Source organism: Pezoporus occidentalis, unplaced genomic scaffold (assembly GCF_034315485.1).
Source record: "Pezoporus occidentalis ecotype Australia unplaced genomic scaffold, CSIRO_AGI_Poc_V1 ctg19, whole genome shotgun sequence".
In the NCBI taxonomy this organism is placed as follows: domain Eukaryota; kingdom Metazoa; phylum Chordata; class Aves; order Psittaciformes; family Psittacidae; genus Pezoporus; species Pezoporus occidentalis.
In genome coordinates, this window is record NW_026913748.1 from 3,073,744 (window position 1) to 3,098,419 (window position 24,676).

The window sequence follows — 24,676 nt, forward strand, 5'->3', positions numbered from 1 at the left end:
TGGAGCATTCGTTTCCAGTTGTGAATGCTGTTCCAGCACATATCTTCCTTAAGTCCAACCTAAATCTCCCCTGTTTAATTTTAAACATATTACTCTTTTGTCCTATTGCTACAGTCCCTGATTGAGGAGTCCCTTTTCAGTATTCTTGTAGGCCCCCTTCAGATACTAGAAGGCTGCATGGAGACCTCATAGCAAGGCTGGAAAGCTACTATGAGGTCTCCATGCAGCCTTCTCTTCTCCAGGCTGAACAGCCCCAACTTTCTCAGCCTGTCTTCATATGGAATGTGCTCCAGCCCCCTTATCCTCGTGGACCTCCTCTGGACTTGCTCCAGTAGCTCCATGTCCTCTTTATGCTGGGGATACCAGAAGTGTACACAGTACTCCAAGTGGGGTCTGACAAGAGCAGAATAGAGGGAGAGAATCACCTCTTTTGACCAAGTGCCACTAAGTCTGTAGGAGATCTAAAAAGAGCAAAGGTATTTTCTCCTGCTCCCTTCTTTTGATCCCAACCTAAACATTCTTAAATATTATAGTCAAAAATGACATGTAGTGCTGCATATTTTGCTTTAAAGTAATTTGTATTGCAATTTCATAGCCAGATCTTCATAGCTGAAAGGCTGTGGAGGAATGGAAGAACACCGTTGGTTTTCACTCCTAAAGGTAACTTCCTGTGGGACAAATGTTTGCTGGAATGTAGGAAATACTACCTAGAGATTTCTGCTTTTCAACCTATTGAGGGGTCTCCACTTCTGGGCCATTTGCTTCCTAATTTTGAAAGATATTTATTAAACCTCTGGGATTCTATATTGCCAAGTTCTCCCTTAATCTATTATGAGGAGCTGACATCCAGCCTCACTCCTAGGCAAGCTCCTGGCAAAGACTTCTCTTGTGTGGATGAAGTCATGTTGATGCAAGCTCCAGATGTTCACTTTCTGGTATCTGAAGATCAGAGTATTTTACCAAAACTGTGTCCCTGTAATGAGAATGGTTATCCCTCTATCCTGCAGCTACTGTGGATATCTTTAGAAAAGATGTTTAATCCTTAAGGTGTAAAATCCACCACATCTGCAAATCAGTTTTAGAGATATAGGATGATGTTATCAGTTCCAGAAATTAGGCTTCTGTTTTTCATATATCTCCCCTTTTCTTTTAGAGCTTTGTGCTGCTAGCTCCTTTCTCCTTGCATGTTGCACAGTTGTGTAGCTACAAGCCTAGTGCTGTAACCCATCCTGTTAACCGTGCAACCCTGGGTGCTCTTTTCTCTAGGCATGATTGTGCTAATCAGTTAAGGGAGGAGGCCCTGTTAGTGTTTGTTTCCTTAGCCGATTCCGGCAATGAAAACCATGTCTATAGCATGACAGTTTGGGGCATTGACTGCTCTGACAGAAAGCCTGGCACTTGTCTACCCTCGCTGCATTTCTCCTGCAGTATGAGACTAGCTTTTTATTTCTCCTTCCTAAGCCTCTTTGTCCTAGGAGTGCTTCCCTGAATCTCAGCCATGTACCTGCCACCTTAATCAGTAGGTCCCTTTGAGTTAAGTTGTACTTAGAAATATTTCTGCTGAAAGTGATTTGAATGTAGTTTGCTTTCTGAGCTTGTACTGCAGTCTCTTCCTACTTCTGCATTTGGCTCTTACTCTGGTGGGTGGAATCTCTGGGCAAGATCAGCTTGCAACTCTATCTCTTTACTGTGATTTTTGTCACAATTCTTGTAATCAAACCTGATATTGGAGAGCCCTAGAGGATAAGAATAAAGATAATGGCAAGTTTTCTTAAAGGTTTAGATGTTTTATAAAGAACGTGTTTTTTACTAAGTTGGCATGTTCTCTTTGTATCCTTCGTCAGAATGGCTGATGGCTCAGTGGAGACATGTTAAGAATCATCCTGGATCTTGTTCACCTCATCGTGCAGTCAGTGAACTGAAGCTTTATGCTTTTGGAGTCTGAGAGGCTGAACACAGCCCCTGACAAAATAAGAGGAAAGAAGATCGGGGGGGTATGTTAGTGTCTTCCCAATCCTCCTCTTAAGCTGTGTGGTAATTTAGAGTAGGAAGATCTTTATATTTCAATAAGATGTTGGTGCCTAACTTGGGACAAGCGGTGATTACTTACTGTCCATGGTTTTATTGCCTTCATTTTTAATTGGGATGTTTGAAGGGGCAAATAGAGATCTGCTGCCTCTTAACCTAATTTATAGTAAATAGAATAATGGATTAAGGTCTGCATTAGACCTATTGCAAAGGGATTGGTTGTACTGCCCAGAAATCAGCGTCCACAAGTTAGTGTACGAAGGAAGGAAATGAAAGGACTGATTATTTTTGGGGGGATAGTATGTAAGTCCATGCTGGGCAGCAATACTGTCTTTAGCAGTACTGTCTAACAGCAGTTAAATGCTTTGAGATGGTATTAAGAAATATACTGTGCAAGGTATTGTTAGTGGCAATTAAAGCATTAACAGAATTCAACAGTTTATAATAACACTTGGATTTAGACTTAATTGTGCAGATAAAAATACGAGTCCAGAAGAACAGAGGATGCTAAATCAATAAATTCTACAATAAAACATTAAAGTTCAAGACTTATCTTTACATATTAAACAAAATGAGCAACTAGATGGGCAGGAAAGGTATGAAATGGAGGAATAGCGAAAGTCTCCCAAGGCAAAGATTCTGTTCACTGTATTTGTACAGCATGTTGCCCCAAGAGCACCCTTTTTTGTTGGGTGTCATCAAATGCTACTGAGACACAGGGGTTTATTACAGCTCAGACTAGGAGTAAAGATTAAAAGAAAAGAAATCCTGAGCTGACAGTGTCTGTGTAAATGCCTGTTTCCATAGTCCCTTCCTTCCAAATATGAAGCAATGATCAAAACTGCTGAAATTCCAATGTGGAATTAAAGGGCTGTTCTGTACCTTGCAAGTGGTGGTAGGAAGGAAGTACTTCCTTCTCTGATCCTGTGTATGGTGATGGGTCTTTAGGGTTATAATTGGCCCCTCCTCTGTCAGAATGAGGATCATAAAGCACGTTCTTGAGTTGTGAATGTCTGAGTAACACTTAGGGCTCAAAGCCCTTGTGGGGTTCTGTTAGCCTCTCAGGCATAGAGGTGGTGTGGTGAGATGGCTAGTGGCAAAGATCTGTAGAGGTGTGATGCTTACCTTTTAAATAATACTTGTTGCTGCTATCAATAGTTATATTAACTAAGGGCACTCTGTACGTTTTGAATCGTGTCTTTCACACTATGAATCCTTCCTGACAAGCAGCAGAAATATTTAGTCCAGCTTGCCCTGGCCAGGACATCTTATGTTGCAGTGAGTGGGACATTTTTCATATGGTGACCCTGTAATTTGATTTGATGTTTCAGACAGGAAGATGCAAGAAGTGGTAGATTACTTTTCTCAAATGACAAGAGGATGTTATTGGCAATAGAACATTATGGCACAACACCCTCCCTAAGCAAAGCAATATCTATGTGTCCCTGCAAAAAACCCTCCGAAACAAAACCAATAAACCCCAAACCCAATATCAGCAGCTGTCTGTTCCTCAGTCTGCACTGGTCCAGCAGTAGACATACACATACCTATTGGGTGAAAATTCTCATCCCACAGTAACTTTTCTGTATTTAAAGGTACACTAGCTCTGGGTCTAAGCTAGGGTCATATGGTTTCACAACAGCCTGTAACTCTTTGTCAAGTAAAGTAATAGATGAGAAAGCCCAAGTAGCTTTAATACCTACTTTGTCTTGCTGGGATGGCTTCGTGCCATTTAATGCAGAAATAAGAAATGGCAATCTTGGGTATGTCTTAAGAAATGCCATGAATTTTAGCTAATGCCCTGGGAGACTAGATGCCTTTGGGATTTGACTAGAGCAACTTAATTCCCAGCTGAAGACCATGCTAGGAGTAGGTCTTCTTACTACTAGGTTTCCTGTTGATGACCAGCTATCAAACTGGTCCTCACAGATTTGTATTGGAAATAGGCAAAAGGAAGGCTTGAGTCTGGAGATGAGTTGGTCCCTTTTCAGCTTCTGCCCCCTCTAGTGCTGTATAAGGGCATTTATTCTTTGAATATTTTCAGCCACTTTGAAACGTGCTGCTCATCTGGTGCAGTGTTTGCAGTGATGTCGAGTTTCTAGCCATAGGTTGTTGACTTCAGTACATCTGAGTGCAGCCAGAACTTGATGCTAGCACCAAAAATGAATTACTGGAGCATTTGTGAAGAGGCATTCAATATCTAAACCTTCTGAACACAAAGGCATATGATGGTATTGCAAAACTCATCACTGGATAAGTAAGGGCAAAGTCCAGTCAGTTGTAAAAATATATTTTTTGATCACATCCACCAACCTTTTCTATTTCAAATACTTCAAGAATCATTTTCTTCTGTAAGGGATGAAACCACTTATGATTTCAGATAGCTGCAGAGAGATTAATAATATCTGTGGTTCATAGGTTTTAGAATGACCAAATGGTGCTCTAGCTCATATTTGGTTTCAGAGTACAGTTGTCTGATTTTCTTACCGCCATCTTTATCTTCTTCCTTTTCTTCAAGTTGTGTCTTTCAGTTTGTTTGACTCTTCAAGGACTACTTTTTAAATATCTACACAACATTTAGTTTCTCAAAGCCCTTATCTGATACAAGCCCTCATGTATGATAGTCTAGTTACAATAATGCAGTAAGCAGCCTGGGCAGTCAGCTGTGAAATCTTTTGTCTCTCTGAATGCATACTCCTTTATAAAGGAGGATGGAGCATCCTTGCAGTAGTGGCAACTCACCAGTTAGTGAATAATTTGAACAAGGTCTATCCCGGAAATGACTTTACTGGGAAAGAGCATGGTCAAAAGTGAAACTACTCCTTACTTTTGAGAGCCATTATACATACTATCTTTATAATTTAATGGTCTCTACTTGCTAGTAAACAGTCCCAAGGTTTATTTCAAGGTGGTTTTAGTAGCTATGGTCTAGCAGGCTGCGTGATCCGAATAGATATTCTCTTGGTAGGGATTATGGGGCAAGAAACATTATGAAATTGCAGGGGAAACTCTGCTCACTTAGGGATAACCTTGTCTGTTAGCTTTACATTGCATGTACATTTAATAACTGTAGGGTACCTTTGCTTGTGAAATGCTTTTTTGTGTGTGAAGTGATATCTTGAAAATGCCTTTTTTCCAACCACACCACCCTAACACTCAATTGAAATAACTAGAATGGGAATAGCATAAAAAAGCTTGTGAATCTTAAGGAATCCAGAAGATAAGGATATGCTTATTAAGAAAGGAATCTTTCCACCAAAGACGATGTCTGAAGTCTTCTGTTTGCATAGTTTTAAGTCTCAATAAGGTCCTTAATGGATGACGTTAGTACATCTTATCAGCAAAGGAGGTTACAAGCCCAGTGTACAGTAGATCGAGAGAACAGTTTATGGGCATAACAGGGTGCACCCTTTTGGTCTGTCTGTGCTATAGACTTCTCATGGGGATAAAACCAAGCCTCGCTGAAAAGCTGATGCTGGATTCCTTCCTCACTTATTTCTTTGATAAGCTAATTGCCCTCTGGTAGGTTTTTTTATTTGGGGGGTGGCACAGGGACCTGTTATCCTTTCAAATCCTGTGTTTTCTCACTACCTTTTGTTTAGAATGTGCAAACATTTTAAAATTGTTTAAAATTGTTTAGGAAGTGCTGTACTTCCTAAAACTTAAGGCAAGTCAATTCACCTCTTGCACATAACCATGTGAGTTAGAAAACTGCATCTTAACTTAAGCATATAAGCCAAACACTTTTAGGCTATGAGCCTAAAAATAGCCTTAAGATAGGTGAAGTTATAATTAGTCTTCTAAAAACTGGTCATATCAGTTTGATTCCTGTGAATGCCTGATATATGACCCCTGCCAAGAACTTTATCCTTCTTTTTCCTCCCCACAATTTATGTTCAAGTGAAACTTATGAACCACTCCCCCCCAGTTGTGGGATATAATCAAAATAATGTCATGTAGATATGTTGCATAACTCAAGTCTTTAAATGATGCTCTTCAGAAACTGCTGTAGGTGCTGGATGATACTGAGCCTGCAATTGGAATATTCAGGAAGATTAGTCTGTGTTAGGTCTCATTTTAAGTTCCCTAATGTGGGATGCAAAGCATCTCAATGGTTCTCTGTTGTGTTGTGGTTTGTTGTTTAAACACGAAGTTGAAGTGCTACAAGAACTTAAAATGCTGAAAGAAAGCTAACAGCTCTCTCCATCTCAGCAATTTATGGAGCCAGCTGTAAACTAACAGTATGGAGACACAGAAAGGCTTATGTTCCTATCCTTTTAATAAGTAAAAAGGAGTAAGGGGGTACAGCAAGGCATGTCTGCATTGTAATGAAGCATGTAAGATAGCTTTCCATTGTAGACATAAGTGTCCTTAGTTTTCACTGCATGTAATCACAGATCCTCAGCAGAGTTGGTGATATTTGTGGACCCACCCTTATTTTCTTGACAGTCTGGCACCCTGCTTCCCAGACATCTCTTTGAAAGAGGTTTCAAAGCTGGCTCAATAAATACCAATCTTCATGGGAGTATCTTTCTATGACAATCAAAAGATGTAGATTAATATAAAAGAAACCTGCCCATGGCATAGCCTTTGCTGTGCTTTCTCTTTGGCTTGACAGCAGGGCTGAGATAATGCTTTGTTCCATCAGCTATTGGGTCATCAGTGAATTTTTACTGGTAATTGCTGTCTCAGTGACATTTTATTGATTATTTAATTTCTGCCTCCAAACAAGTAGGAGCAAATATTTTTCAGCCCTTTTAACCTCCTTAACTTTTCATTTGTACTCTGCTTCCCTCTCCCCTGTGGCCAGCCCAATGCAAATAGGTGGACAAAAAGATTAATAGAAGCAAGGAGATGCCTTCCTCTTCTCAAGTGCCCTGTGGCTTGGAGACTGTTATTAATAGCTGCAGTAAAAAAGTGTTTTGTAACCATCCTCTTGCTCCAGCTTCCTTGCCAACCCCCTTTCCTTGGTCCCTGGAGAGAAAGTGTGAGCTCATCGCTTTCCAATGCAAATTCAGCTTTTGGTCTCATACTTGGTTTCCTTTCTTATCATGGGTGGAATATTTATCTTCTGCCAGCTGGTTGCTTTAAGCAAGCTGCTATGTTCTGGAATATCCAGAGAGCATGTGGGGAGCAGGCCTGGCAAAAGCTGTTCAGGTACTTTGGTTTTAATCTGCTCTGACAATGTTGCTGTCTGCTTGATGCAAGCAGGTCTGCCCCTCTATCTGTACTCACCAGGTGGTTGAAAAGGAGACGTAGATATTTCCCTCTAGAAACAGAAGTTGAAATTGAGGTGTAGGTGTTTTATTCTGAAATATTTGGAACTCCCTGTATGGAACCTGGTCTCCATAAAGCCCGCAGCGGAAAAAGCTGTTGTGTGCATCTGGAGATCCATGGATTGCTTCTGTTTCACATGCACTTTGTATGTGATTCTTTCCATATCTCTAGAGATCTAATGGATCAGTACTGAGAGTAAGCTGGTGGGTTTTCATCCCAGACGACCTGGGAAGAATGGAATTGGCACTCTGTCCTCTATAATCCCATTTCTATATGGATAGTACAGCATGATGGAGCCTTTCAACCATCCCCCGCTGCTGTGTTTTCAGTGGGTTTTTGCAAGACTTCACCAGCTGAGCATTTTCTAACAACTTTTATGAAGCTAGAGGCTTTGAGAGAACCTTATTTGGATCTTGAGCAAGATGAAGTGTAAAAGAAAAATGGGAGGAAAAAAGAGCAGGAATGTTCTGCTTGTCACCCTGAAAAAAACATTGCTCACTTTCCTAATGAAAATCTTTAAACTGAACATTCTGTTAATGTATTTGCTGGGTATGTGCCATTTCAAGGATGAAGTAATATTTATCTTATGAATGTCTCATCCTTTCAGTGGCTGCCAGCTTGGTGAATAGGAGCAAGCTTTTCCTTTAGGTAAAGTAGAGGGTGCTTGTATCTTCTGAATGTATTTTGCTGAAGTTCTGTGTTTGTGTTTTTTCCTGGTGGTTAGTAAAGACATCTACATGTAAAAAGTAAGCTTAGGTGATACTGTAGAGTTCTGGGTATTGAAATATTCTTATGCCTCTGGTAGCCTTTCTGTATTTTACCCAGCAGGGAAGATGTAGGTGTCTAGTGTGTTTGTAAGTACACTTCTAGTAAGTACAGCTAGCAAACTTATTTATTTTGATGCAGAAAATTGTCTTGGAAGTGAAGAGCTTGTAAAAGACCTTTAAAGGTCTTTTGACACCTTTAAAGGTGTCAAAATAAGTTACAGGTAAATACAGTTTTGTGGCTGTATAAAACTTTTCAGTTGATCTGCGATGCTGGTTTATTTTTATTCCTCATTGTGCCAGTTTCCTCTCCTTTATGCCCTCCCCCAATTTTTCAAGTTGCCTTTGAACCCTAAACTCAGACTACTTGCCCACTGGAATTTGAGTTTGGCTGGTGTGAGTATATCAGTGATGACTGCAACTCTACAGAACTTGACTGCAGACCTGTGCTTCTTGCTGTGGTACTGTACATGTCATGGTGGCTGCTCAATATACTTTTCCAGTCTTGGACGTCAACCATCTAGGTAGGTAATGTGTCCTTCCAGGTGGCTTTCCTAGAGCTACTGTGACTTGCTGAATTTTCTTTGTCTGCCTTTACTAGGATGATTCCAGCTGCAGAGACACAGCGCAGGCTAGATCTAACTTTGTAAATAGTGTGATACAATGAAGATTGATTCGTAAGAAACAGTTGGCACTTAGGACCTAATGTGCACTTTGTGTGTGTTCAGGCTGGCTCTGCTCTTGCACCGTTAGCTCATCTTCCAATTTACCTTAATTTGTGAAGAAGCTAGTTAGCATGGCCTTGCAGCATAGAGTGTTATGAACTGAAGCGTGGTAACTAGAGATGATCAGGAGGCCATTTCCAAAAAGAGTGCACTCTTGATACTTGCAAAGTGTTACCATAGACATATTTGTTGCCTTCCCAATGTGACCTTTGGGTCTGTCTGTGAGTGGGGAAGGGAGCTGTATCACATCGCTCTTTTACATGAACCTACAAATGGTGAGTAGGACCTGATAGTGCACCTCTACCCTCTTGCTAGCTAGGGACTAGCAACTTGGTCTTAAACCCAAAAGGCACAAACCCAACCCATTAACTGAAGTGAGGCATCAGCCCTATTTCCTTGCAGCCCACAGCAAGCAACAACCAGTACTAGAAGTTGTTTCACTTTATCTAGGACAAGCAGCAGCAAGTCCTACTGGTAGACCAAGCTGAGCCTCAATTCAGGATGATGCCAGAACAAGACAGAAACAAATATGATCTCCTGTTCTAGAAATCTATCTTGAGCTCCATTAATTAGAACATTGGCTTCTATTTATGCATATAAGTTAATGAATATTCATCAGACATGTTGATTAAGGTGATGCTATTTGCATATTCTTCCTAGATTTTTAGACCTTTACCCTTAGGTATTCTAGTATACAAGATATTCATGTGGCACCAAGGGAAATTCTGATTAGGTACCAGGGGAAAAAAAAATCATAATGAAGATGGTCAGATGTTGGAGCAGGTACTCAGAGATGATGTGCATCTCTACTCTTAGAGGTATTTAAAACTTGACTGGACAGGGCCCTGAGCAATATGAGCTATCTCTGAATTTGATTTAAATTTCGAAGTTGTTGCTCCTTTGGGCAGGGAATTGGGCTGGTTGGCCGGTTCTGGAAAACCCTTCTAACACAAAAAAATGTTGCAATTAATGCATAAGAGTAATGTTCCCACATTTTTGTCATTAATAGGTTTCTAGATGGGCACAGATATGTAACCAGTACTTTCATGGTTAGTATTCCTCCAGAGGTAATGAAATAATTCTGTTAAATGTGTTGCAGTACTTTATAATGAAGTCTCTGCTTTCATTAAGGCCATAGTTACTCATCATGAGTTCATTAACTAGTCAGCATATCTGATTGCAATTCTGTCATAGCAGCTGGTCAAGGAAGGGCTTGATTTCTCCTCCTACCATCCTCCAGGGTTTAGTTTGGCCAGTTAATGTGTGCTGAAACTGCAGCAACAACCTTGAATATATTAAGGTAATTTCAGATGAATTCTGGTGATTTGTATGAAATGATTTAGGAGACTGAGGGCAACACATACAACTGAGGGTGATAATTCTTAAGTTGTACCAGCCTGAATGGCCAAGGCTGGCTTGGAGGCTGTATAATATGCTAGCACAATTTAACAATTGATTTTTCCAAGGGAGATGACTTTTAAGATATTAACGGATATATATACCATGTGCAACTGGTTGATTCTAGCCCTAATTATGATTATAGCCCTTGGAAACTCTACTGAAATGCTAAGAAAAAAACTATAGATTTTCTGTTCTTAATATTTTCTGAAGATAATGTGAAACAATTAGAGGTTAAATGACCAATCTACATCTTCTTGCTGCGTGGTATGGATATAGTTGCCCAATAAAGAAACAGTAACTGAACCATGGGATTAAAGCAGTATCTTATACAGAAAGCAGTTTCTCATAGTGAATAGCATATACATGTAGTGAGTGCAGTTTGCAAGCTAGAGGTGAGGATTCCTCTTACTAGGAAATGTTTGTGCAGTAATTCTTAAACAGATTTGTAAAAATTAAAGCTAGTACAAAGGATGAATTTTGTGGAATAAATTGCTTGCTACAAACAGTTCATCCAGAGGTATCTACAACACAGAAGAAGGAAAAGCTGCCTGGAGGTAGCAAAGGCTCAGAACATCCATGTTAGTCTTTTCAGGGAAGCTCATCATATCAAAAGCTTTGGCAGGCAACATAATAAAACAAATGGTAGCTGTACAGCTGGATCCATTGTAGAGATCAACATACATACAGCAAAAGAATGAGTGCTATTCAGTTTCAGATCCTTGCATGTTAGGGGAAGCAAGGTGACTGTCAGTACTGGATTTTGTCAAGTCTGGAATGTCAATGCCATTGTTCATCCAGAGCAAGCGAGCTGTTGGTTCCATGCATTTGTCTGAGATTCCTGACAGCTTTTACACGAGGAGTGCTGTGAAAAGTTTTAGAGTGAGAAATTCTGTGTGTTGCTGTGAGCCTTCCAACTACCAGAGATAACTTGTTCACAGGCATAGGGCTAATCTGTACCAAAACCTTAAGGATGGTTCCATGAGTTGCAGCCCTGAAAGCTTTCAGAAAAAAAATGGGAAGTCTTGTAGCCTTCATTGGCAGGAGGGGGATGTAGTCATAGAATCATAGAACGGTTAGAGTTGGAAAGGACCTTAAAAATCATCTAGTTCAAACCCCTTGCCATAGACAGGCATGCCTCACACTGGGCCATCTTCTCCAGGGCTCAGATAATCCATGCAGGCAACTGTTCCGTGTGCCATCCTGGGACTGATCTGACATGACATTACTGACACTTACCCGAACTGCTCTCACAGTTTTCCAGTTTAATGAAAAATCATCTGAAGGACTATTTTTTGTTGCCAGCTCTCAGATCAGTTGGTCTTTATTATGCAGAAGACTAAAGTATATGATCCCAGTGACAGTGTAAATTCCTGAAACTTGACAAGCACCTTTGCAAAAGTCAAGCTGACCTCATAGGTCAGCTGCCTCTGGGCACTTCTGTGATCTACATTTTAGGACTGATGTGACCAATAATCTAGTGGAATTTAAAATTTTCATTCTATTTCTTAAATTAACCATGGGCAAAGACTGTTTCTTGGAGCAATTTAAGAGTTTGTAATATTGTATTTCATGGAGGGGGAGGCACTTGGTGAAGCAAGACACTGGCCCCAAAGTTCAGAAAAAAGTTTACCCACCGAACAAATAAAATATAGATACCAGCAGCACTATGACCTTCCTTGTAACTGATCTCAACCCTGTTCAGCCTGGAGTGGAGGATGCTTCAGTTATCCCTTGCATTACCAACAATGTGGGGCCTCTACTGGGGTAGTGTTTACTGCCCTAGTAGTGCAGTGGGAGCTGAGTTTCGCTAGCTGCTCAGCTAACATCAGGGTATTGGGGGAGTTTTGAAAATTGAACTGAAAAAAATTGCACAATGTTTTCAGGTGATATTCCTGCTATAGCGCAGGTTAAGGATTTTTCTTCTGGTGGAGTGTAGAGGAAATATGTAATAATAAGGTTTTAGAGCAATGCTCAATGGATATGGTAGGAGAACTGAGCAGCGAAGTGCATCAGTCAGAGGAATGGCGCGTTTGGTGCTGTGAATACTTAGCTGCTCTGGATAGAGCCCTCTAGTTTCTTTATCTCAATTTAATGTGGCACCTGAACTTTGCTAGAACAGGGGGTTGCCAGCTACAGAGTTACAGCTGCTGAATACCCTCTGAGCATCTGTACTTATGTGAGGATAAGGCATAGTTTTGGACAGTTCTACTGCATCTTCCTGCTGATCCTTTTCCTAGCATTCTATTTGAAGATGTCAGCCACTTTTCTTTAAGATTATCAGCAAACATTTCCTGTTGATCAGAGAAACATGGAATATACTACATCTGTCAGTGGAGCAGCTTTGTGGCTCCTTCGTGTTTGTTGTGGCTAGCTGTAACACTTGCTATGGCAGCTGCGTTAAGTGAAAACTGCATTCACTGGTTTGCTCTAGAAATACTGTTCCCAGTTATATGAGCAAAGTGCAGAGCTCAGCTGCAGTTGGATTTCAACTTTCTAAGTTAGTGTTGAAAGCTGCAGATGCTCCATAAATTGAAGTTACCCTATGGAGGGTATGAAAGGGAAAGGACTATATATATATATATATATTTTTTTTTGTTGTTGCTGTTGTTCTTGCTCTTCCCTCCCACTCCAAAGACTAGAGTGAGCATAGCTATTAATTCATCTGTAGGTAAGGATTTCTTATGGTTTTTCTGAGGATTTTCCAGGAGAGAAGTAGATCTGCTCCTTGCTGCAGCCACAGCTTCTGCTCTCTTAAGGGGCTTCCAGAAGCTGGATGTTTGGGGGGTCTTGAACCCTTTTCTCTGTTGTGTGGAACAAGTAGGGAAACATCACGAACTATGACATGTCACTGCTATAATCTCCCCCTTTTCCTGTTTTGCTGGCAGGTCCAGGCAAATAACAAGCCTTTTTCTGAGTTTCTAAAAGGTAATTCTCACCTTTAGCTAGATACGTGCTGATGCAGTTGCATTAACTCAGCAGGGTCTCTCCTCTAGACCCGTGAGAGCAAGTTTAATAAATGGCTCATGTTTAAATCCCAGGCAATCACAAATGTTGTCAGTCTGGGCCATGCAAAGCTTGAGGTTCCCAGTAAGATCCTGCCTGCCTCTCCTGTCTGCAGGGGCCATGCAGATGAAGATGGCCACAGGCTTTTTCTAGCGATGCTGCTGTTCTAGAGTCTGAAGTAATTAAAGTGCTGGAAGCTAATAGGAGACAGCTCTGAAACACTCTGAACTACACTCTCGTGAGTGTATTAAACTCAGTGTTCACAGGAGAGTTTAATAGCCTAAAGCCAAAAGGGCCCATTAGCTCTTGTGGGCTGACCTCTAGTATGTCATAGACCATTATATTTCACCTGTTTATCCCTTTATTGAGCCCAGTAACTTGGATTAGACTGAAGTATTTTGAGCCCTGTAACAAAAAAAAAATTAATTTGGCTTAGCCATTCTAGCAGTCAGCCTATGCTTAATGCTTCACAGAAGGGTGAAAATCCAGGAGCAGCATCTTGTCTGTCTGACCTGGTGGTCTGTTTCCCTGTGTAAGACAAGTAGTAGGGATAATTCCTAAGTATAAATGAATTCTTTATGCTCTACTCAGCACTTGAATACACACAGTGGCCAGCACTGGTATTTCAGAGACAAATAGGGATAAAGGAGAATATATCTCACCATGTATGCTGAAGCTCACTTTAATTTCTGGTACCTACAAACTTTTGATTGAAGTAATGATGTTTATTGGTTAATAGCACGTTAATTAGAGGTGGGAACAGCACTGAAATATGTTGCATGGCTAGAAAGCAGATCATCATGGAATTTACCACTAAAAATTTACCTGTACTTTACCTGTCATTGAACCATTGCTAGTGGTATTCTTAATTCTGTTAAGAATAGAATCTTTAAACATAGAAACATTGAGGTTGGAAAAGTCCTTTAAGATTGAGTACAGCCACTAACCTAGCCAACTGCTAAGTCCACCATGTCCCTAAGCACCATATCTACATGTCTTTTAAATACTTCCAGGGATGGTGACTCTACCACTTCCCTGGGCAGACTGTTCCAATGCCTGACCACCCTTTCAGTGTAGAAATTTTTCCTAATATTCCATCTAAACCTCCTTTGGTTTGGCTTGAGGCCATTACCTCTTGCCCTTTCACTTGTTACTTGGCAGAAGAGACTGACAGTCACCTCACTACAACCTCCTTTCAGGTAGTTCTAGAGAGTGATAAGGTCTCCCCTCAGTCTCCTTTGCTTCAGGCTAACACCCCCACCTCCCTCAGCATCTCCTCATGGGAATTATTCTCCATACCCTTCACCACCTTCTCTGGACTTGGTCCAGCACCTCAGTATCCTTCTTGTAGTGAGGGGCCCATAACTGAATGCAGTATTCAAGGTGGTCTCACCAATGCTGAGTACAGGGACATGATCGTTTCCCTGGTTCTGCTGGTCACGCTATTTCTGATAAAGTCCAGGATGCTGTTGGCCTTCTTGGCCACTTGTGCCCCATTATAGAACACCCAGGTAAGGGGCCCTGATTAGCATGGGTTTATGCAAGGCAGGTCCTGCTTGACTAACCGTTGCAGCACTCTGGCTGTGCGAGTCATCCCACCATGTTTTTGTGATAGCAACTACGTCATAGCTTCCTGCTGTGCAATGACTTCCAGCTCCTCCTGTTTGCTACCTATGCTGGTGTGTTGGTGCAGGTGCACTTCAGTTGGGTTATTGATCCTGCCATCTTTCTGGGGGGAAAGCCCTAATTCCTACATGACCATTGTCAGGTGCTCCTGTGGTTTCTAACATATCAATAACCCTTTTGTCTTTGCTACTGCCTGGACCTCCATCCCCTACCATCACTGAGACAGCGGACCAAAGGACCTCACTAACACACCCCATTTTAGGCTAGGGTTACTTAACCTCAGTTACACTTCCATGCTGGATGTACCATGGTCATTGTTACTGTTTTCTTCCACTTGCAGAGTCCGTAGCAGGGACCTCCCTTTTATGTGATGGCTCTTGGGCAGGTGTAACAGTCACAGAGGAGACGTCTCCACTTTGCTGGTCAGGAACTTGTCACCATTGCTCCCATCCCTTAAGTCACTGTGTTCAGCTAGATGGAGAAATGGTAGGGAATCCTCCATATCATGAGTCCTGTCTGCCTGCTGCACCTGTGTTAGGGAGGGTAGGGTGGAATTCCAGTAAGTCAGTCTCTTTCCATCCCTTATACTCCTTAACCTACTTACTCCCTCCCAGACCTCTGGCACTAAGCAGAGGAGCTCCTCTACCTGGATGTATGTCACATAGGTGTGCTCTCTGCTGCTGTTCTGTACTGGCTGAAGATCAGGGCACAGCCTAATGCCTGGGTGGTACAACGGTCCCACCAGAGCTCTGCCTGGGAAGCTGCATCAGCTAAGGTGTGTACAGAGCTTAGCGAGGCTATGGCTTTCTGCTGGGTGGATACCATTGCTACCTGGTTGAGCTGGCAGGGCTTCAATGCCCTTACAGTATACATACCGTTCTGCCCAAACTGTCCTTGCTGGTGAGCCATGCCCTGATTGCCTTCTCTGGTCAGTAGCACTTACTGAGAGCTTCTTTCATATGTGAGCTTAAATCTTATTAAAGCCATGGGGTTGTAACTATAAGCCCAAAATTATATATACGATGAAGACAGAATCTGAATTCAGACCACACCCTCTCTTTCTGCTTTAGGTTTTGGTGATATAAGGTAGTGCAATGCATTACTACTAAGGGTATTTGAAGTAAGAATATAAAGCTTGATGAACCTTGCTAGAAATTAGCCTCTTTGGTTTCAGAGGAGGTGCTTTCTGCTGATTACTTTAAGAGACGCCAGCAAATGGAACAGGGTTTTTTTTTTTTTCCTTGCTTCCTTCTGTGCCTTTATTTTGAATCTTGGCTCTGTGTACTTGTCTGCTATTCTATATAAATCTCTTGTCTGGGCAGGTATCTGATAACTTAAAGATTATTTTCTGACAAATAAGCATTTTCCATTTGCTTGCCAATGCTTCTGATCCATGAAAGCAGCTCAACAAAAAGGGATATGAAAACCTTTAAGAAGGCAAGGTTATGATCTGGGGCTTTTTTTTTTTTTTTTAAAGCTCTTTGCACACTAGCTGTCTTTTTTTAAATACTATTCCTGGTTTGAAACTTTAATTCTGGGCGTACATTTGGTGCCCAGATGGTGCAGACTCACACAGAAGCCCATCACGCTGTCAGGGCAGGCGGATACATATGTAAATATTTTGCCTTTTTCCTCTATAATATTTGGCTTTGTCTAATGTAATTGCTGTCAAAGGCAGAATGTGAAGAATACTTAGGAGGAACAAACAATGAGGACCTCAAATGTTTGTATTGCACTAACTTTGGAAGATGCTAGTAGACTGCCATGTAACTAATAATTTTGTTTCCTGGATTTTCTTCTTTCTCTTGCTGTGAATTCATGGTGTATGATCTAAGTTCATGCGAAGTAATGCTTTACACACTGAAGTATAAATCTGTATTTCTAGTGACATAAAAGCATATTTAACCCCTTGGAGCTGTTGATATAAAGCTAATGGCTCTGCCATTTCAGTTCAGGCTGACAGTAAGCATTCTCTACCTGCCTTTTGGTGTATAGCAATCTTTCTTATTCATATAATTCATTGCTTCATTTAATTATTCTATTGAGTGCCTGTCAATGTATTTTTAATACATAAAAGCTTTTCCAGCATAGCTGCTTCTCTGACCAGTGGTAGCTAGTAGCAAAGAGTGTGGTCAACCACATTAAGGATACTTATTTAGTTATTGGAGGCCTGATCCAAAAATACCATAATATTAATGGAAAAAACACTTTCATTAGCTTTGAATGTGAGTTCTTAGTGAGCAGGTCTAATAAAACCAGTATTAATTGAGGATGCTGGGAAAAGAGATGTAGGAAACATTGCTGTTTTTCATCAATGCAAGAATGGTTGCATTATCACGTTTCTGATCACATGTGAAGTTTGGCTGGGCTGTAATTCATGGAAAGCATCAGGCTATGCCAGACCTATCCTCTAAGGATACTAACTACACAGAGAGGTGCCAGGAGATTGGGGCCGGGAGCTGTGCTTATTGTAGAAGAAGGAAAATGACTGTAAAAAGATAATGTAATAATGTGACCAGAAGACAAAACAGAAGCAGCATGTGCTTTTTTTCCGTGGAATGTGGATGAGATCCTGCCTACTGGGTATGTGTGTGTTGTGTGTGGAAATTGTCCATTTCAGCTATTCATGGTGTCATCTGAGATTCATTATTCAGGGACGCCAATAAATTCTGTTTTTGAGCCTGCAATGGAAGTACCTGGGTACTTTCAAGAGACCATAGTCTGTCACATATCCTTCTCTTGTGTGTTGCTGTTTGGCTCTGGGTGGAGGGGGATCAGGAAAATTGCTCACTATCTGTATGTATTATTTTTCATGTGCTGCTTTTGGTTACCGAAGGAAAGATCAAAGATGTTTGCTTTATGCATCTCCTGGAGCATGGGCACTGAGACACATTACTGCACAGTAAGCTAAGATATGCATTAACACTTTCTGCACAGTAAATGCTAGTATGGCTGCTGCTAGTTTATGGTTCAAAGAAAAGAAATAAAAGGAGGGAGTAATTTGCCACATATATGTGTGTGTATATATATATATCTATCTGATGGTGAAAGCAGACACTCTGGCAGCTACTGCAGCGACTTCGGTGTATCGTACATTTGTATGTGAGCTTACCATATAGATAGCTTGTGCTTGTCATGGGCCAAAGACAGTGTTGGATGTCACAGTGGACTGATTGTAGGGATTGCTTTGAGCTTAGCCTTTGCTGTTTGTCTACTGTTCTGAGGACGTGTTGCATTAATTTAACAGTGCTTTCTCTTCTGCATTTTGCCCTTATAGGAGCAATTGAGCGGTGCACATACATCAAGTACCACTACTCCTCAGCGACCATTCCCAAGAACCTTACCTACAACATCACCAAGACAATCCGCCAAGATGAGTGGCACGCCTTGCGTAAGTGGTGCTGGCTTTCTTCTCCATTCTCTTCATGTACGGTCTAACGGAGGAACTCACTGATAAATGAGAACAGAGGCTTTGACTGACAACCCATTCAGAGCCCTCTTCTCACATGCAGTTTGTCTTTGTAGCAGACTGATCGATTTGTTCTTAGGACCTACATCTCTGTTTCTGTTGCTGGCTAGAAATTCTGCTGAGGCATGAAGAAGTGGTGGTGGGGAAGAGGCATTTGTTTGCAGTGATTTAATATTGAGTTAAATAAATAATAAAATCAATGCCCTATTTTTTAATTCAGTAGAATACTTTGTACGTGAGTGTATTCTCATGCAGTTCATGCTGCTGGTGAGTTTCCAGCTTCCAGGAGAAATTATTGCTGGCTTTTATTGTAGAGTATGTCCTGCTGCCAGCAGCTCCTGGGTGTTGCATCACTCTCCTTTGAGGACCTAGAAAGAGAAATGCTGCATTCTTTAAAGCACAGGGAAAGAGCTTAGCCCTCAGTGATAATTGTAGACAGTGGTCACCAACTTGCAACATTTGCTGAAGCAACAAGAACTGACAGGGCTGGAATTGCCTTGGGATGCATTGGCTGGCCTTAAAGCTTTTCTTCTTTTTATCTTGGAATGATGGAGCTGACTTAATAGTTTTTGATTTTATCTTTTTTCGATGTTTGACATTTTCAAGATGGAACTTTTGCTCCAAATTCATTGCTTATGACACCAATAGATGGGGAAATACGACTTTGCTTCCCAGCAATCACTTCCTTTTAACTATCTCCAGTCAAACAGAGATGAAGGGAAGGATGATTGTGGTATTGCCAGCTTTTGCCTGTCACAAGCACATAAAAGTTGTTCTGATTAGACAAAATGAGCATCTAAATGAGATGGGAGGGAAGAGAGAAGGGAAAGAAAGCCACATCTGACAACTTTGAGCATGAGTAACTGTCTCTTTATGGAAGATGCTAGTGTAATAATATGACCGAGTCACTATTAGGCATTCACCCTGTGACATTTTGGCCCCAGCCTTGTGCACGGAAACTTGATCCGTAGTTCTGGCTTCTGAAAAAATCCAGCAGCATCGCTGATGCTTTTTAGAGATGGTATATACTATTTGAGTAGAAATCCAAGAAAATCTGAACAGTTCTATATTTATTCACATATTCAATTCCATCTGGTTTATGCTGCTCTTGTAGTTTCACTTTCAGTAGACTACACATTTGTGTTCACAAAACATTGTGAAAGTGCTTATGGCAGGGGTTTGTGCTGTAAAATATGGTACAGTGGTTTGGAGGGGTGAGAAGCATTTCCAGGTGATGGCATAAGCACTTTAACTGCATGTACATTGTACTTTAAGAAAGCTGACCATAAAAAGGAAGCTATGGGGATGCTTTTTTTCTTTTTTTTAATTTCTCCTTGTACCCAAAACCTTCAGGAAACCATTATGGCAAAGATGGTGAAAGGTTGCATTTGCTTTGAAAATGGTAGTACCACCAAGGCTATGACTGGATGTGCTATATTCAGTTTGGCTTCTTCAAGGAACCACCAGTGCCGCTCCCTAAAGCCACTGTGAGGGGTAAGGCACTCAAAACCCAGGGATTATTTAGTGTACTGGCTTGTTTGCTTCTTGGAGCAAAGCAGACACCTGTTGGGCTGATGCTGGTTTATACCATCAGGAAGACTTTAGAAAGCAATTCCTGTTTGTCACTTTTGGTTAGTTTTTTTGTTGTTGTAGTCCCTAACCTCTCCCTCTCCGATAGGCTGTAGACAACCCAGGCTTAAATTTCAATTTTGCAGTCTTTAAGAAACCACTTTCTGGTGAAAAAGGGTAACCACAGCATTGTGGATGCATTGAAGATAGGAATTTCTAAGTATGCTTAAGCAAGCTGTCTACATCTTGTTGTCTTTCTGGGAGAGCTAGGATTAGAAATTTTCTTGAGGCAGCCAAGTAGTGCAGAAAAGGGATTAAGGTGCAGATAAGAGGAGGGGGATGGTCTTCATACTTTTAGAGCCAGTCTAGCATGATGCTGTTTTATTTTTGTCTCTAGCTTCTTTTATTTAAACATTTTGCTTCCTTGCTCATTTTTCCCTTTGAACATACTCGTATTTGCCATAGGACTTCTTTGTGTACTTTCCTTGAACAATTTAAATAAGAGAAAAGCTTTGTTTTTTACTACAGGATTGTGGGTTAGCCTGCTGTGGGGCTCAGACCTGACTAGAGACTGGCAGGGTTAATGCTTTTGGGTCACTGCAGTCATCCTCATTGTTATCTTGGCAAGAAAAGGGTAAAAGGGGGCTTTATCATGGCCACGTTTTCTCCAAGGCAGGTAATGAAAGTATTGTGGCTTTAAAGTGAAAAATGAGATGAAAAATTCTTCCTTCTCTCCAAAAGCTTTTATTTTGCTGACTCACAGAGCCTATTGTGTGTGGTAGATAGCCTGGTCTTTAAGTTTTTTTTTTAATTTTCTCTGCATATATCAGAAGCCTGAATTTGTGTTTTGGATCAAATGTGGCCACAAAAGAAGGGATTTCTATTTGTCTGCTCTTCTCCAGTTTTTCATTGTCACCTGGGCCTGTCTTCCCCAGTAGCTCATGGAGAGTGGAAAGTGCTGCATCTGGGCAGAAAGTGGCTGGAATTGCTATGGAAACTGATCTCTTCCTGCACAGCTTAGAAACTGTCACCAGACTGCTTTAGAGAGAACCAGTTCACAAATAGGTAGTTGATATTTCCTGTGAAATGTTTACAATTTCTTGGGGTGTTGTTTGGGAAGTGCTCCTTGTCTGGCATTCTGAGATCTCCTTTGCCTGTCTCCTACTCCCCCCACTTCTACTGCAGGATCACGAGTATGGGCTCTGAATTTAGAACATTGGCATGGGGAACTGCATTGTCAGAAGAGGAACTGTAACACCTTGTGTTAATTGGAATGATAACATGTATGTGCTGTTGAGAACTGCAGTAAACCTGTATTTGTGGTGGTCTAAAAGCCATTTACATGAAAAATGAATTGTAAAGTCAAAAGTAATAACCTGACACATTCTGAGAGGAGCGGGTATTGGAGGAAATGAAGGTTTTCCACAGGATGTTAGTGGTAATATTTTAATTCATATAGCATATATGCTGAAAGCTGAATATATTTTATCAGCCTTAATGGTCCAAACTTTTCAGGGGATTAAGGCTTCCTCATTTAGGTCTACAAAGCACTCAGGTACCTTCTTAAAAACTAGTAAAACTACTGTGGGGGGAGCTTGGAAAACCTCATTTTGTAGCCACTGAAGGTAGTGGCAACAGTTAGCAACCCTGGAAAAGACCATATACTTTCTACAAGCTTCCCAAACCTTCTTATTCCATGGAACACAATGTTGAGATTTTCACAGAAGCTCAGATGATAGCTTGACAATGCATTAGTAACACCAGTAGGCTCATGGGCTTGACCCTGTCTGCTTTTATAAGCAACAATAAATATTTCATTGTTGTTGTATCTGTATTAAGTGCTGACCCAAGAGAATTTTTGCCCTCCCCCCCTCACCTTTTTTTTTTTCTGGGTACTACTGCAAGCAGTGTTTTTAACAAATAGGCAGCATCCCACTTTTCTTGCTCCTTTCTTCCACTCTTTCCCCCACACTCCCTTGGGTATCTTTCCGTTGCTATCATACTCTACAAGGAAGTGCTGTTTCATTTTTAATCAACTGCCTTGACCCCTAGATGGAGGTACACCCTGAAGTATGACACTGCCCTGCTGGTCAGAGCCATTTGGCTGACAATATGATGTCATTCCTTAATGCCCTGGTTGTTAAGGCAGATGGGGCAGCCAGCCTGGAGATTAGTCAGGCGGCAGGTGCTCATGCCTGGAGGAGGTTTAGTGGTGGATTGCCACTGTATTCATTGTTCTCATAGCTAATGACCAGGTGGTAGTGACAGACCTTCTCATCCTCATCCCTCCCCCCTGCTGTAAGGTTTTCTACATATCCTGCTATTTCAAGCTAAGGCATAAAAATGGTTGGGTGCTTTTTGGGGGGTTTTGAGGTTTTTTGGGGGGATTGTTTTTTTTTTTTTGGCATCAAAATGAAGACCTATTTTGAAATCTGTAAGGGATTTTATTGCCTTCTGCTAGGCTTCATCTTAGGATCTGCTAATATGGCTGTGACCTTAATACCTACACTAGTGAATAGCTTTCCCAGCTGCGCACTACTTTATATTTCCTCTACTACCTTTGCTTCTTGGGACAGAAGAGCAGGGAAGGAGCAAGAAGTCAGTAGACCTCACAGTCCTGAGTTGACAGAGGTGCTGAGTAGCAAACATGGGCAAAATTAAGGAAGGGAGGAAATGAAGACTTGGAAATGGGTGAAAATTTTTTCTAATGAGTTGAGAGAAGTAAGACAACGGAGTACCAAACACTGAGATTGGGGTAAGGGTTGGAGTGGGTTTGGGAGGTAAGGCGCAGAAATGGGGAAGCTCTCTCTGTTTGTGTGTGTTGGAGTGGGGTGGGGAATGAACAGGGAAGGGTCTCCTCCAAAGCCTTTTTCAAAGTGCTCAAGTCGGGAGTCTTATTGTACATCTATTCCTGACACACCTGTGGAACACTGGCGGAGGGGAGGTCTCACTCTGCTCCATCAGCCAGCAGGTTCTTCCCCCAGCTTGTGTAATGGGGCTCAGAGGTGAATCGGAAGTCTCATTCTGCTGATGAACCACTTGCCGCTTTTCTGAATCAGTAAGAGACCACGCACTAGAATACCTGCTTTTGCCTTTTGATGATTACTTTAAAGTTAAAAACTTGGATGGGCATTTTTAAAGTTGCAAACAGAAGCATGTAAAGTTAAGAGACAACACTGCTCAGGCTGCATACCTGACCTTAATTTATCTCCTCTCAGCACATTCATTATCAAGTCTTTAATTACTGTAATCACATACTCTGTTTTCCGCAGCACCCCTGCCGTGTTCCATACATTGGGGATATGCTATTTCCATTCAAGGTCTTCAATATTTTTTTTCCTTGCTTAATATATTGTTGCTGGTCTTTCTTACGGAATACACAACTCCTGATCCAGAGACAGAGCTAACCACTTCATGGCTTTGTCACATTTTTAATTATTGTACTGAAGCATGGCATGTAAAGATAAAAATACTAATATCTAATAACCTTTTGAGATGGGCTATAACTTCCAGGTTAGGTCTGGGAATCAAAGCTAACTGGCGTGGGGTTTTTTGGATATCCAGTTGGAGATAATGAAGACTTGGGTTTTGCAGTACTTATTAAATAGTCTTTTTTTATGTTCAAAGCATGCCTCCCCATTGACTTTCAGAGCAACTGTAAGTGGTCTGCACCCTGTAAATCAGACTTAAGTGGTCACCCAACTCATGCTGAGTCAAGTAAATGAGGAAAATATGTCTAGGGACCACCTCTAAAGAGATTGTTGGACTAATTGACTTACTCCAAAAGTCTTTGGTGTTGGTAACCGTAGAAAGGAGTTTTTGCATGAGAGGTAGGAGGTGCTCTATGTCAGCTGACTGATCTCAGCTTTGACTGCTCTTTGCTAGAGGGGTTGCATGTGTTCTCACCTTTCAAACCGATCCTTTTGAAGGGTCACATTCTTGTATTTCTTAAGCTTGGCATGCTTGAGTAAGTGACTTTCATAATGTTTTGATACTTCTGCTTTTGTTTTTCGTTGTATTCTTAAGCGTAGGCAATTGGATTTACCTTGGCTTAGGTGATGTTTTCTGTTGTCTGCAACTATTATGTTGGAAAAAAGAAAGCATGTTTCTTTGGTGAAAAGAGTCTTAAGGTATTTACAGAGCTGTTCTAAGTGGAGGGAAATTGAGAGCAAACCCACTCCAGCATTACTATATTTTGCAAAGAAGTATTAGAGATTTTGCCTGTTGCAGTGTGAAGGTGTTGACAGGTAAAACATACCATCTCTAATAATTTCCAGTCATTCAGCCAGTCAAAATATAGCTTTATTAATATGCATACAGAGCTCTGTTTCCCTTGTCTCCCTCTTGAGAGACACAGAGGGGGAGAAATGGGTGGTTTTCCATGTCTCTTGGCTAATCAAGAATGATGCTTTGTTCATTCTTAAGGTGAGAACACTGGAAAGAACAAACAGGATGATCTAATGGGTCTTTTCCATCTGACTTATAATTTTTGATTCATATACCAATTTAATGCATGGTTTATGATTGATATCTGAAGTTTTTTATACCCCAGGCTGGTTCCCCACCTCATGTTTTAGTGAGATGAAAGCCAGCTAGTTAAATATTTCAAGGTGATTACATGCCACACACAGAGTAATGAGAAGTGCTTCCTTGCTTCAGTGCAAGAAGAAAGACTTAAGTGGAACATTTTGGAAATGAGATTATTGTGATTTGTTCACAAAGCCAGCCACTATCCACAAGGGAACATCACAGTACCCAGCATGAGATAGATGCCAACAAACCTTGAATCAAACAACCTGGCTTTGACCCTGACA

General features: G+C 41.2%; 1 protein-coding gene across 4 annotated transcripts in view; it reads left to right on the plus strand.

Moving 5' to 3' along the window:
• TMEM178B (transmembrane protein 178B) overlaps positions 1 to 24,676 on the plus strand; it is a 250,981-nt gene that overhangs the window by 46,334 nt on the left and 179,971 nt on the right. For all 4 annotated transcript variants that reach the window (XM_062616468.1, XM_062616469.1, XM_062616466.1 and 1 more), the window contains one exon: positions 18,102 to 18,215. In XM_062616468.1, the coding sequence (XP_062472452.1) occupies positions 18,102 to 18,215 (114 nt within the window). The remainder of the gene's footprint in view (positions 1 to 18,101; positions 18,216 to 24,676) is intronic.